At 55.1% G+C, this 13,467-nt stretch overlaps 1 protein-coding gene across 1 annotated transcript; it reads right to left on the bottom strand.

Moving 5' to 3' along the window:
• Nucleotides 1-4,489: 4,489 nt before the first annotated feature.
• On the bottom strand, nucleotides 4,490-6,859 carry CSF2 (colony stimulating factor 2 (granulocyte-macrophage)). Its single transcript, XM_011951054.1, has 4 exons — nucleotides 6,675-6,859; nucleotides 6,531-6,572; nucleotides 5,719-5,844; nucleotides 4,490-4,910 (listed from the first exon to the last, which is right to left on the bottom strand). Exons 1-4 carry the CDS (start codon nucleotides 6,831-6,833, stop codon nucleotides 4,803-4,805), a joined length of 435 nt encoding a protein of 144 aa, XP_011806444.1. The 5' UTR covers nucleotides 6,834-6,859; the 3' UTR covers nucleotides 4,490-4,802.
• Nucleotides 6,860-13,467: the final 6,608 nt, after the last annotated feature.

Raw genomic sequence — 13,467 nt, 5'->3', positions numbered from 1 at the left:
GACTGGATCATGGGCTTTCTCTGGACTGAAACCACCCTTGGCCCCTGGCCCTGCACTAGCCCCTGACACCTGATCCTGAGTCACAGGGCTACCCTCCATATTCTAGACGATCTGGCAACTTTGCTCAGGCATAGTTGCTGCCCTCCAGACTGATGTGTTCCCTCAAGGTGGAGATGAGCAGCGGGGATCTCGGGATCCTAGGGCAAGGGATGGGGCGGCAGGTGTGTGGTTGGCCTGCGTGGCTGCAAGCGCGGTCCGAAGCTTTACAGCTGGGCAGGTCTGTCAATGGGCAGATGTGGCAGACTCCCTGCAGGTCTGGCCTGGGCTAAGTTGTGGTTGCAACTTAACAATTCTGTTCCAGAACAAATGGGTCTCTATCGCTCCTGGTTGGGTGGAGAAGCTCACAGTTTGAGAGTTTTGGATCGTAGGAAGCTATGTGGACTGTGGAGTAATCCCAGGTGCCTCCAGTAAACTCCTCAAATGATTAGAATTCAAGTCAGAGCTAAGGGTAGGGGGTCAGAGCTTTGTAACCCAGTCTGGCAGCACTTTAGGACTCAAGCAACTGGCATTTTGCCCCAGGCAGGGCCCAGTGCTCTGTGGATGTGAGGTGGTACTAGTCAGAGAGGGGCCGTCATGCCATGGAGACACAGGAGAGTGCTGGCCAGGGCTTTGCAGGCTAAGAAAGAGGTTTTACTTTGAGGTCAGATGACTGTGTTGGTCCAGAGGAAGCCAGGGATTTGGAGATGTCCCTGGCCTCTGTGGGCCACGTCCTCTGCAGGTCCCACACTGTGCCCAGTGCTCTGTGAGTCACCTGAAAGGCCCTGTTCCCCTGAGCCATTTACCAGAGCTGACATTTCTGTGGCACCGCACTGGGCCTTGAGACGGTGGCAGGGCTGGATTGGATTTCGAGCTCCCCAGAAGCTATGATACAGAACAGGGGAGGGAGGGCCTTGATCTTCAAGTCCTGGCACTTGGATCTCTAGTGGGCATGTGCTGACTGAGGCTGGGGAGGCAGGCCTGGGAAAGGACCTGAAATCTTGAGTTCTGATGGACACAAGGAGAAGGGGGGCATAACAAGCTGATAGAGCCCCCACTGTGTGCCCACTGGCACTGGAGATGCAGTGGGGGTTCAGATGAGGTGGGGTCCCATTTGCCCCATCCATGGCCAGATGCTTCTCCTGAGAGACCCGTGGAACTCCAGGTACGGAGCCCAGAAATAGAGCCATCGCCCCCACCCTTTGCAGTCTAACAGGACTCTGTCCCTGCGAGGCTGGGCTCCATGATGACTCTCACTCACCAGCATTTCCACACCCCGGGCTTTAATGAAGCAGCAGGTGTCAGTTACAGAAATGTGTCCCCAGGCACCACCACCCCCAATACCCACCCACATCCTTGTCTGCCAGCCCAGGGCCAGCAGACTCACACCCCGACCCAGCAGGAAGTTGTTCCTAATGCTTTTCCAATCAATTTCCTGCAGGGCTGACCCCGGGAGAGGGCAGGAGCCCAGAGGCTGCCTTTGATCCTCTTACACGATTTCCATCCTTCTATGGATATGATAACACTCTATAAGGCTTCCTTAAACTTGGAGAAATGACTTTACTCAATAGTACCATTCTTGGGTGAGTCTCTTGGCTAAATGAGAAATACACATTTAAGTAATCTTCTTAGTAGGAAAAACAATGAATAAATAAAAGCAAACTCTTGTCCTTCCAGCCATCCTCTAGGAGGTAACTCTGGCAGGCCCTCCCCAACTGTTTGAGGGAGGGCACAGGCGCTGTGTGGTGATAGAAGGGCCCACAGTTTGAGGGCTATCCATAGCGTTGGAGAGGGAGCCCGCAGGATAGGCAGGTCCCATGGCTGTCCGAACAGGGACATAAGGACAAGCAGGCTGGGAGGAGTACCCGGGACTGTCTGAGAAGTGGGAAAAGAGGGAGGGGCAACTCAGTCACTTCTCTGGGCATGCCCCCACAAACTGCTGCTCATCCCCCCATCATGGGTTCTCAGTGGAGCTCATCATCCAAAAGAGGCCCTAGGGACAGGGCAAACTGGAGCAAGCTTGCACTGGCTCTCAGTTCAAGTCCATGACCTCATCCTGAGTCCATGACCGGCCCTGCTCTGACCTGTCTCAGACCTGTCCCACGCTGATCCCTGTGCATGGGGGCTTGGCAGACAGCACAGACAGAAACCCTGAGAATCTCTGAATCGCCACTTCCTCACACCCAGCCCTCCACTCTCCGGCCTCCACCCTGTGTCAGTGAGTGGACTTCTGTTAGATTGCAGACAATGCCAGAGAAGAGCCACCTGTGGCCTAAGAGTAGCCCCAGAGACCTTGCGTGTGCAGGCTGGGTGTATAAAAACCCTTCACCTCACTGGGCCTCTGGTGCAGGGAAATGATGTGTCAGGTTTCCCTAAGAGCAAACAGCAACTTACTTTCAGCTTTGGACAGATTTTGGTGAGTTCTTCCATGTCCATATAAACCTTCATTATGTGATGGTCCTGTTTGTCATATTTGTTAATGAGATCCTTCAGGCTGAAGGTAAAGTTCTTTGTAAACTCCCTATAGCAGAGCTCCTGAAACAGAGTTGGTGCTCTGGAATGATGGTGGTGCACAGCAGGGCACCAGCTGACCCAGCCTTATCCATCCCTGGTTAACCTGGCTGGAAGGAGCCCTTGACCCAAGCTCAGGCCCTACCCTGATTCTCCCACAAGGAGACCTGTGGGCCTTGCAGGCCGAGTAGTGGAAGCAATGGGCATCTGGTCTCTCCCTGGGCTCAGGGCTGCACTTGGTTGGGAGGCTCGCCTGCCAGCTAAGCTGGAGGTTCCCTCCCCACACTCTGAACTTTCTCACTCCACCGTTGTTATCTCTTCCCTGGGCACTGACTGCTAGGATCTCTCTCTCCCTGTTCAAATGTGGTGTGAAAGGTCGCGGGGTAGCTGTTTTTTACCTCACTGGTTTTCTGGGGCCTATTGAAGGAACCCTGGAAGCCAGATAAATTGGTCAGGAGCACAAAGGGCCACTAAGAGCAAAATAAGATTGGATGGAGACCCAGACTTACCTTGTATGTGTTATTGTCAGCCAAGAGTTCTTTCTGAATCTCAGCACAGATTACTGTGTGATCTTTGTGGGGAGACATTGTGGCTACTTTCAATGGGGAAGAATGGCTTTCTGACTCCCAGAGCACGTGAGCCAGGAGCACGTACAGGTACATGGTATTACTTGAAGGTGACTCCAAGCTGTCTGAGCCCTGAGCTTGGCAGCATTTCTGTGGAGAGAGGTACCTATATATGTGAGTCTAAGGAAATGCAAAACCTCTTATCAGTCATCACTGGCTTATGCGGAAAACAGAAAGGACCTTATCGCTGGGCAAGATGTAATTTTTGTGCATTTTCAACAACCACAGCACACTTCATGCATTCTTGCCTGTGCTGATACTCAGGCTTCGTCCTGAGTGTTCACCCTGATTTCTTATTTGTAATCACACCTGAAGTCACAGTCTTTCTGCATGAGCATGGAGTGGGTCTCTGGCCAGGCCTGGCGCCGTCTGCAGGTGCTGACTGAAGCAGAGAGAGCAAGTGGGTTGGTGGGCGCATGACTGAGGACAGTGCCAGGCAGAGGCTAAACCTGCCATAGGCCAGCTTCCCCAGGCCCACCTGTCAAGAAGAAGCTGGCCCTGCTGCCCACCTAATACTCGGGGCACATCCTCTTCCTCATAGTCCTGGAGGGAGATGAGAGAACAGGTTTAGGAACAAGGCCTTCAGCCCAGCTATCAAAGCAAGAAGGAGGAGGCCTGCTTTGTTTTTAGCCTGCAGGCCATGAGTTTTAGGGGAAAGTGCCTGATTAGATTCAAAATTTCATATAATAATAAAAACCAATTCAGAAAAATGCTGCACTACAGCCATGTACCAACAAATTATGACCTTACATTCTGACTCTCAGAGATTAAGATCACCCATTTTGGGGCAAGTTTGGTAAATATGTTGCATTCTGACACCTGTGGTTTGGTTTCTTTTCCCCTGAACAGTTAGTCTATTTGCTATTTACTTTCGGAGTGGTTGAATCCGAGAGTATGAGGGGCAGCGTGGGGCACAGGGGCCAAGGCCTCTACAGGGCGGGTATTTTACCTGATCCCAGGGTGGGCCTGTTCAGCCAGTGACCAGCCAACCCCCAGGCCTCCCCAGGAAGGGTGATGCCCTTCTCTGGGACAAGATTTCCCTGGACTGGGTCTTCTAGGTGAACTTGAGAGCCATTCTCTGGGGTGGGAGCCCTGAAGCATCCAGAGAAGCCCGTCCAGGTGTGCAGAATTCCGCACCTATGCCCGGCTCTCACCTCCCCTCTGCTCTGACAGTGTTGGCCCTTGGATAGTGCCAAACCCCTGGCAGGCCCCCAACCCCTCCCCACCCCACTGTTTCCTCCCTTCCCTGCCTCATGGGAAGGCAGGCACCACCAGCATTTGCTCATGGTTGAAAACAAACTAGAACACTGGACACATAGAAGCAGATTTTTAATAATTATTATTATGGTAAAACATTTTGAATAAATATGGAGTATGAACTTAAATAAATAAATAAATAAATATTTAAAAAATATAAATATATAAATATTACTGATTTCTGTCAGTATAAAATATTCCCATTCTTCTGCCATGCCTGTATCAGGGTCAGTGTGGCCCAGGGCAGGTCTGGGCCACTCCCACCATGGCTGTGCCCCTCCCTTGGTCCCTCCAAGATGACCATCCTGAGTTTCTAGCTCTTGTTTCATGAGAGAGCAGCTCCCCGGCTTGGCCAGCCTCATCCAGCCGGCCTTACTCCTGGACTGGCTCCCAGCAGTCAAAGGGGATGACAAGCAGAAAGTCCTTCAGGTTTTCTTTGAAACTTTGGAAGGTGATAATCTGGGTTGCACAGGAAGTTTCCTTTAAAAAAAGAAAAATTAAAAACACTTGAGTCCAGGCAAGTGGGTAATGTGGGGGAAGCACTGGTGTGTTTCTGTACTGCCTCTTAGAACTCAGAGGCCAGGAGGCCCACTCCAGGACCCACCCACTGACCTGGGTCAGGTGACACTGCTGCCACCCATGTGCTCCCCAAGGAGTGCACAGCTCTGCTGGTGACAGCCAGAGCCAAGGGTCTGACTTAAGTGCCAGCCTGAGGTTGGCCTTCTGGGCAGTCAAACGCCTGCCTCTTTTGGTCCCAGACCAGGGCAGAGCAGGGCAGCTGGGCTGAGGTCGTCTCCGGGCACCCAGAAGGAGTGGAGTCAAGGCCACAGACTTTGCTCCCTTCCCGCAGGAAGGAGTGCCTGAGGTCCTTGTCCATTCCAAGTAGCCTCCCTTCCTTGATCCTCTGCAATTCAGGCACCCCATCTGGGGCCAGAGGAAAGTCCTGTCAGGAGGTGGCACTTGGGCCTGGGCACTTCCTCTGGTCCTTGGGCAGGCCCCAAATTTCCTTGGGTTTGCCTCACCTCTGACCTCATTAATCATAATGACAATAATGACCAGGATAGGAGCAGCTTCTGCTGGGAGCACTGTGGGCTTCAGTGCTCCGTGGCTCTGACTCCTTGGGATGAAATGGGCTGTCTGCCTCCTCTCTGGAGGGCTAATCATTACATAACTCTTGGCACAGAAACCCCTGGGGTCCTGAACAGCCATAGCCACAGATCTCTCCCCATGTCGACCCCACCCCCTAGATTAAGACACTCCTGCTGGAGGCCCTGCCGTAGGCACTCACCGGGGTTGGAGGGCAGTGCTGCTTGTAGTGGCTGGCCATCATGGTCAAGGGGCCCTCGAGCTTGGTGAGGCTGCCCTGCAGGCCCTGCTTGTACAGCTTCAGGCGGGTCTGTAGGCAGCTCGGCTCCTGTGGAAAATGTTGTTCCTCGGTGAGCAGTGGCCAAGTGCCTGCAGTGGTACAGGAACTCTCCACCACTCCTTTCTGCTGCTGTCCCCAGCCCCAGGAGTAGGGCATGGGAGGGGCACAGGCTGGGTCCAGTCATACACCCTGCTCTGTCCATGGCAGGCACGAGCCTGCCCTTCTCACTACCCAGCCCAGGCCACCCTCAGTGGCACCTGGAGAGGATCCCAGCCTTAGGGAAGGAGGTGATTCTCACCGCATCATTCAGCGAGAGGGGGGCGGGGCCTCACCTGGACCTGCTGGGTGGGCAAAGGTTGTCCCTGAAACCCCTCTGTGTCCCTCTGTAGTCAGCACTGTCTCACCAGTACTTGGTCTCAGGGCACAGTGAGCACCCCAAACCTGCAGCTCCTGTCTCATGAAGTGACCTGCACTTTACCACTTGTCCCCTGGTGACTCCTGGCCCTTGAATGCTAGGTCTGCCCATGGCCACTCAGCTGATAAAGAAGCTCATGTGACTGCCACAGGGGCACGGCCAGCAGCCTCTTGAGCACCCAGTTGCTGCCCCCTCCCCCTGCAGCCAGCTGATTAGAGAGAAAGTGGACAACCCTGTGAGGTGCCATCTAAAATGGAGTCCCCACCTCCACCCCGGGGCAGGGGCTTCTGGAAAGCTATGTCAGAGAGAAGCATCTTACCTGGAGGTCAAACATTTCTGAGACGACTTCTACGGTTTTATTCTGTAGAAAAGGAAAATGTCATGTTATCAAGCTGACAGGCACAGCTAGTCCGGGGCCAGCGGGGTGGCCTAGGCACGGGCCCACACTCTCTCTCTCACTTACCGTCTCAGCAGCAGTGTCTCTACTCAGGTTCAGGAGACGCCGGGCCTCCTGGATGGCATTCACATGCTCCCAGGGCTGCGTGCCGGGGCTGGGCGAGCGGGCGGGCGCAGAGGTGCTGCAGGCCACGGTGCCCAAGAGCAGCAGGCCCTGCAGCCACATCCTCCAGAGAACTTTAGCCTTTCTCTCTGTGTACTGGGCTCACTGGCAAAAGAGCTCTTAAATACACAGAGGAAATGATTAATGGTGACCACAAAACGCCAGGGAGGCGGGGGAACTACCTGAACTGTGGAATCTCCTGGCCCTTATCAGCCACACATGGGAACGGTGAGCCTTTTCCCTAGGTGGTCAGGCTCGGGGGTTTTCATTAATGAACCTTTCCAAGAACCGACAGCCCATCCGCCCGCCTCCCTGAGGGCTCTCCAGCCCTCCCTCTCCAGCAGTCTGAATGGGCCCGAGGCTGCCCCCTCCCTCTGAGGGGCACAGTTTGGACTTCCTGGCCTGGAATGGCTGGGGTGGGGCGTGGGAGACACTTAGATAGGGCTCCCCATCCTGTCTGTAATCCCAGGGGCCTTTGGGCAGGCCATGCCTGCCCTGGTGCCTCATTCTGACTCCAGCCTTCCTCTTCTCTGGCTGCTGTGAGAGACTTGAGTGTGAGGGGAGCTCTCACAGACCTGCCCCACTGACGGTTCACCTGGGCTCCCACCCAGGACCTGGAGCAGCCGGCAACCTCAGTCCAGTAAGGGGGGACCCCTGCCCCTGTGAGCAGATGGAATGACCACTATGTGCACATCCAGCAGTGAGACTGCAGCCGCTCTCAGCAAGCTTCAGAGGGGGTGGGGCTGGGCCAAGTCAGGACCCAGAGTCTGACCCTTGGCTCTGGAGCCACCTTGCTGAGTGACTCCTTTCTCTGGTTGTGTGAACTTTGACTCCCTCTGCAGAGCAGGTTTGCCCCTCTGAAGTGGGCGCTACACTCCTACATGTAGCCCCCAGGAGGCACCAGGAGCTTCAGGCTGGCTTCAGGGCTGTGGCTGCACCCATCTCAGGTACAGGGACAATGGCTTCCCCAGCAAGGCCCTCCAGGCTTAATTTCCTACATAGCCCCAGTACCCCCCAACTCCAGAGGCCTTTCTGTGGAAGTAGGAACTGCTTCTGGAAAGCTAAAGGCTCTTGAGGGGCTGACAAGTGTTTGATTTTCACAATGGAGTTCAGAGAAGACAGCACGAGTTTGTGTTTGCACAAGGTATCTGGCTCAAGCCGCCCCGTGGCTGGGTTTCATAGCTAAAGGAGTGTGGGCCCACACGTGCCCATTTCTAGGTGTATGTGTGCTGCTGTGATTGGTTGCATCTGTACATATAGGTGCATGGTGGAGGGGAGGACGTTTTCCATGCAAGTGCATCTATGGGAGTCCTCTTACCTGCCTTATGAAAGGCTCCAGGCCTCTGAAAGTGACCCTGATACTGGAGAAGCTCCCCACCCCAGGTACAGTGCCTCTGGGCCCTAGAGGCTGATTCAGCCTAAACCAATGGGGTTGGACACAAGCGAGAACATTCTGCTGGACTCAGCTTGGCGAGCCTTCAGAGAGCAGGTGGAATTCATAGCTTTAGCACTGTGGTCTGAGTCTGCAGCCCTGGCAAGATTCCCTGTATCGTGGGAATTTTTCTGACCTTGCATAAAGAAGCCAAACCTTAGTCCTCCAGACGTCACTGTGAGGCCAGGTCCATCCATCTGAGCCTGCGTGGAACACTCCTAGGTAGCCAGGCTGGGTTGGGAACATGAAATGTCCAGGCCCTGGCCCTTCCTCCACCTTTTTTGCAAGACCTTGGCTCAGGTCTTTCCAGGGAGCTCTCGGGAGGGAGATGAGGACATGGATACTACACGTAGATATCACATGTGTTGGATAGCACCCTGGAGGCTGGAGGGCAGGGAAGGGAGCCATAGACAGTGGTTCAGCTGATGGCCAGGGAGGTAGAGAGCCTGTATGACCCATCTGGGAGAGAAGGTCACTTTCCTCCTAGAAACGAGTTGTCATAGCTCAGACAGTCAGTCAACAAGTCTTTCCAATCCACTCCAGGCCCTGTTCTGGGGAGAAGGTGAACGAGACCCTCCCACTGGCCCTCACATTTGGCCCTTGAGGCTCTCGGTCTGGTAGGAAACAGACTGCAATGGACCCTCCCACGGTGTGACCTTGACTCGGCAGGGGGAAGTCCAGAGCTGAGGGATCGCAGAGAGCCACCTTCTCTAGCTTGGGGATCCAAGGGGACCAGAGAACTTCCCCAGAGATCCTGCCTGCAAGCCCAGGTTGGAAGGAGATGGGCAGGAGAGGACAGGGGAGAATGTTCTGGGCACAGAGAGCCCTAGGGTTTTAGGAATGGGTATAAGGAACAGGAGGCAGACTCCAGAGAGATTGAGGAGGTAGAATCTCAAAAGGACTTGGTGCTATAGTGAAGTCACTCAGTCATTCATTATTTTTTGAGCACCTACTAGGTTCCCAGCAGGGAAAAGGGATCTAAGGATGACAAAAACGGTCAAGGTCCTGCCTCCAAGAACTTTTTAACCCCAGCCACGGAGGAGCAAGATTAGTCTACTCTCCCCCTCCCCACCAAAGCGTGCTTTGAATGTGAGTAAGGGGAGTTAGAATCACTGTCCACGTGGCTAAGATAAGGACCCAGGGGACAAAAGAGCAGGTCTTCAGAGTGCGAGGCCCACAGGAAGTTTTGGAGTTTCAGAGGCTGCATGTACAGGAGACAGATCTGGCAGCGGTACCCATTCGTGTGGTAGCTGAGGCCACGGAAGTTATTCAGGAAGAAGAGCTGAGGGCCAGCAAAGCTGTGTTTAAGGGCTAGGACATAACAGATGGGCAGGTAACAGGCCAGTGGCCAAGGACCTAGGAGGGAAGGAAAGGAGGAAAGCAAGAGTCATAATGAGAAATCCATTTCGGCAGCGGTGGCCTGCAGGTGCCCAAGTCAGCACATACAGGGCAGAAATCCATGGGTTTGGTGATGAGGTTTGTGGGCAGCCACACATCTTTCTCATGGAAAGATGACATCAGGCCTGAGGCCATGACACAGGTAGGCATTCCTAGATTGCACCGTATTTTAAACAGTGTGAGTAGATAGCATCCAGCCAGCCATGCTGACTCAGGGGCTCCGATGGGGCTGTGGCAGGGCAGAGGCGGGGACCACGATGGGTGGTATGACCCCTCTGGGGCCCCCCTTCCTACAGGGACAGGAGAAAACCCTCTGGAAGGAGTTTCCTGTGCGTGTCCACCCCACAGGCTCTGTAGGAAACAGGGGCTTGAGTCACCCCAGGATCCTTATCATGAGAGACGATATCACAAGGGGAAGGAAATGGGCCTCAAAGTCCCTTCGGTCCCATGGCACCCCCGCACAAACTTCAGGGCTGATCTGATCCTTCTTTGACCTGTCCACCCCTTGGTGAGGGTCCTTATTATCTCTGGGGGCCTGAGATCTGGGAGACCAGTGGTCGGCCCAGTCCACACAACCAGTGACCACAGAGTCAGAATTTGAACCCGTATCCATTCCTGCTATCCTAATGTTTTCCATTGTCTTGGGGTCAGGAAGCTGGGAAATGCTGGTCACCTGATTGGACCAGCAGGGAGTGGATCCAGCATGCTTGTCCCCTCAAGGCAGCTGTAAAGAGAGATGCCTGCCAGGTGTGAGCAGGTAGGCTGGAGTGGTCTGTGACTGTCCCAGGGAAGTCTGGGCTGAAGGCAGAGTTTCCCCAGCAGATCCTGCCATCCAGGCATCTCTATGCCCTAGGCTTGCTCTCTTGTCCTTACCCAGCCGCCACCGACACCTGAAGCATAGGAAAGTCCCTCCTCCCTGAGCCTCAACCTCTGCATCTGTACAATGGGTTAGTGGCCACTGCCTCACAGAGGAAACTGTTGCCTGCCCCAGGAAACTTTGTGGGAGATCCTCCCAGGGAAGAGGCAGTGCTTCAATTTCTCCTCTCCCCAGTGCCAGGAGAGATTTCCGAAGCCCAAACTGGTCAGAGGAGCAAGGTTTACTGGAGTTTCTAGGGACAGCTGCCCCTTGCCCAGCCCTAGCCCCAGAGGGCACCTTTCTGGACACACACGGTGAGGTAGAGAGTCCAGCCTCCACCCGAGTCAGGGCTCCCGGCTCCTGCATCACCGACAGGAAATCCTGGTACTTCATGGCACCGTGAGTGGTTTGCCCTTCCCTTGTCACTCCAGGCCACACCAGACACATGAAGCAACATCTCTGGCTTCTGCGGTTTCAGCCCCAGTGTGTCCCCACCTGCATCGCCTCTGTCTCGGTCCACAAATGTACACCTCAAAAAGGGAAGCTGCCCTGGCCAAGCTCCAGTTCCAGTTTGGTCTCGGTATTCCCAGGTTCCTGGCACTGGGAAGTCTTGACTGGCCTGGGAGGATCTGAGGGTGGTTAACCCTCAACCATGTGTGATCTCTGCATCTATTCAGCCAAGCTTCCAGGAGGGTCTGCTGTGGAGTATGCAACTAACAGGCCCCTTGTGCTCTAAGAGAGCTCACTTCTGGTGGTCCCATGGGGTGGGGGACAGGGAGCACAAGGTCCACACTCATAGTCAGACATGTGGAGGCCATTTGCTGTGATGGCGGAGACACAAGGCCACAGAGAGGTTTGAGAGGTCAGCCCATGCTGCCCTGGAATGGCAAGTTTGAGAGGCCAGGGGACCTCCAGGAAGACTCAGTCAGTTGTGGCCATGTGGGTCCAGAAGTCAGGGTATTTGGAAGTCACTGGTAAAGAGGAAGCTCCTGACACCAGAGGGGCCATTGAGAGTGAGCCAGGCAGGAAGCAGTGGCAGGACATCAACTTTTAAGGATGGCCAAGGAAAATGAGACCTCCTTGTTTGCTTCTTTGTTCTTGGGGCTTCCTCATTTTCCCTCAGGATCTGGCAACTCCACCATGCACATCACTCAGGCAGAGGAGTCCTTGTGGACACAAACACCCCGTGGGTGCGCCAGGCCTGCCCACCACAGCGCCCTCCCCGACTTATCTACTGCTTGCCCAGTGTACTCCCTCTAGGGCCAGAAATGCATCCCCTGCCTCTGAGTCTGCTCTGAGCCTCATCTCCAGCTGGGAGGGTCATCAGGCACCCAGAGGGGCCACTGCCTGTGTCTGCCCTCTTGGGAAGAGCCATCGGGAGGTGCATTAAAAATCAAAAGTAGGAGAAATCATGAGACCAGAAGCCTTTATCACTTCTGAAGTCCTGCGGGCATCCGTTCCTGCCCTCTATGTCTGGAGCGACAGTCTGGGTCAAGATGCCGGGTGGAAGTCTCAGGCCCTTGCCCAGCTCGCGCACCTGCATCCCCCTGGAACTGGTGGCTCAGAACTGAGGTGGCAGATATGGGATTTCTGCTCTCAGCAGGACGAGTGGTTCTGGAATGAGCCTCCTCCGAGACTTTTCTGGATCCCCCACGTGTCCCTCAGACTTTTCCTGAGGCCCCGTTTGGACGGGCACAGCTCGCTGCATGACCTTGGACTGCGGCCTGCTCCTTCTGAGCCGCAGCTGGCTCTCCCCACAGGGCATGCAGCACTACTTTTGCAGGCTGTTGGGAGACGCACTGGATATCTGCACGGGAAGGTGTTTCTGTTTCGGTTTTCTGTTTTGGCTTGCTAGGTGCCTCCGTCTAACCGCAGTCTCCCTGTCCATCAAAGAGAGGGGAGTGGTTACCAGGGTCTGGACCAGCCTCCCGGCCTTGTCATGCCCTGGAGGTGAGTGTAAATTTAGGTTTCTCTCATGGGACCTGGGCCTACGTAGATCAGAGACCCACTGCATGGGGGAGTCCTCCCTGATTCAAGGCTCTCTGAATGGTAGCGGCGGCTGCCCAGTGTTTTTATTCCTCATGCTCAGGAGGGCCTTGGCCTGGCCCATGGGATCAGGACACAGAGCAGATGCGCAGCCGGTGCTCATGAAGGCAGGCAGGGAAGGAGACCCCTGCTCTGCTGCTCGGCCTTCGCTCCAGCGCCCGCTGCCCTCTGTTGCCTCCCTGCAGCTGTCCTCCCTCCCTGACGCCCTGACTTGGCCCCTCTCGGGGCACACACACCACCCCCACAGCCTGCTGTCCTTGCTGCCTACCTGTCTCCAGCACAGCCCACTTTCCCTCCAGGAAAGGGCTGAGTCTCCAAGTGCAGGCCCCAGGCAAGTCTCTGCTGAAGCAGGTCCCGGGAGCAGCCTAGGTCAAGGGCTTATGAGTCTGAGGAGGAGGCAAGGAGGCCTCACACCAGAAGGATTCCATGGACCCCGCAGGACAGGGAGGGCTCATGGAGGGGAAAGGGAAGGGGTCACATCATGAACCATGGCTGGAGGCGGAGTTAAGCTTGGGGTCTTTGGGGGGTCTGAGTGGGAGCTGGAAGAGGCCTTGACAATCAGCCATGGCAGGGGACAGCTGGGAGCCAGGGTCTCTCTCAGAAGTCCCTTAAGGCGTGGGGACAGAGACAGAGAGGAGCACAGAGGACCACCTCCCTGGATCTAAGTCCCCAGTGTGTGTGTTGGTTGTGGGGAGGGGGTGCCGGGTAGGAAGACAGGACAGATGGGCGTGTAGAGGCATTTACTGGGCAGCATGAGGGTGGTCAGGTGAGAAGTGTGGAGCTGAGGCGCTGATGCTGCGCTGCTCACTGTGGGGCTGGAACCAGGAGGTTGTAGGGCAGAAGTTACCATGGGAGGCTTGGATCCAGTCAAGGGGAGACCCCAGGCATGACCAGGGTCAGACTTAAAGAATTCCTGGGCCTCAGTGGGCACTGGTGAACCACTATTGCTTAAGGATTCAGAGGCT

This window comes from Colobus angolensis, unplaced genomic scaffold (assembly GCF_000951035.1).
Source record: "Colobus angolensis palliatus isolate OR3802 unplaced genomic scaffold, Cang.pa_1.0 Scaffold314, whole genome shotgun sequence".
Taxonomy (NCBI): domain Eukaryota; kingdom Metazoa; phylum Chordata; class Mammalia; order Primates; family Cercopithecidae; genus Colobus; species Colobus angolensis.
This window is presented reverse-complemented; position numbering and strand designations above follow the sequence as displayed.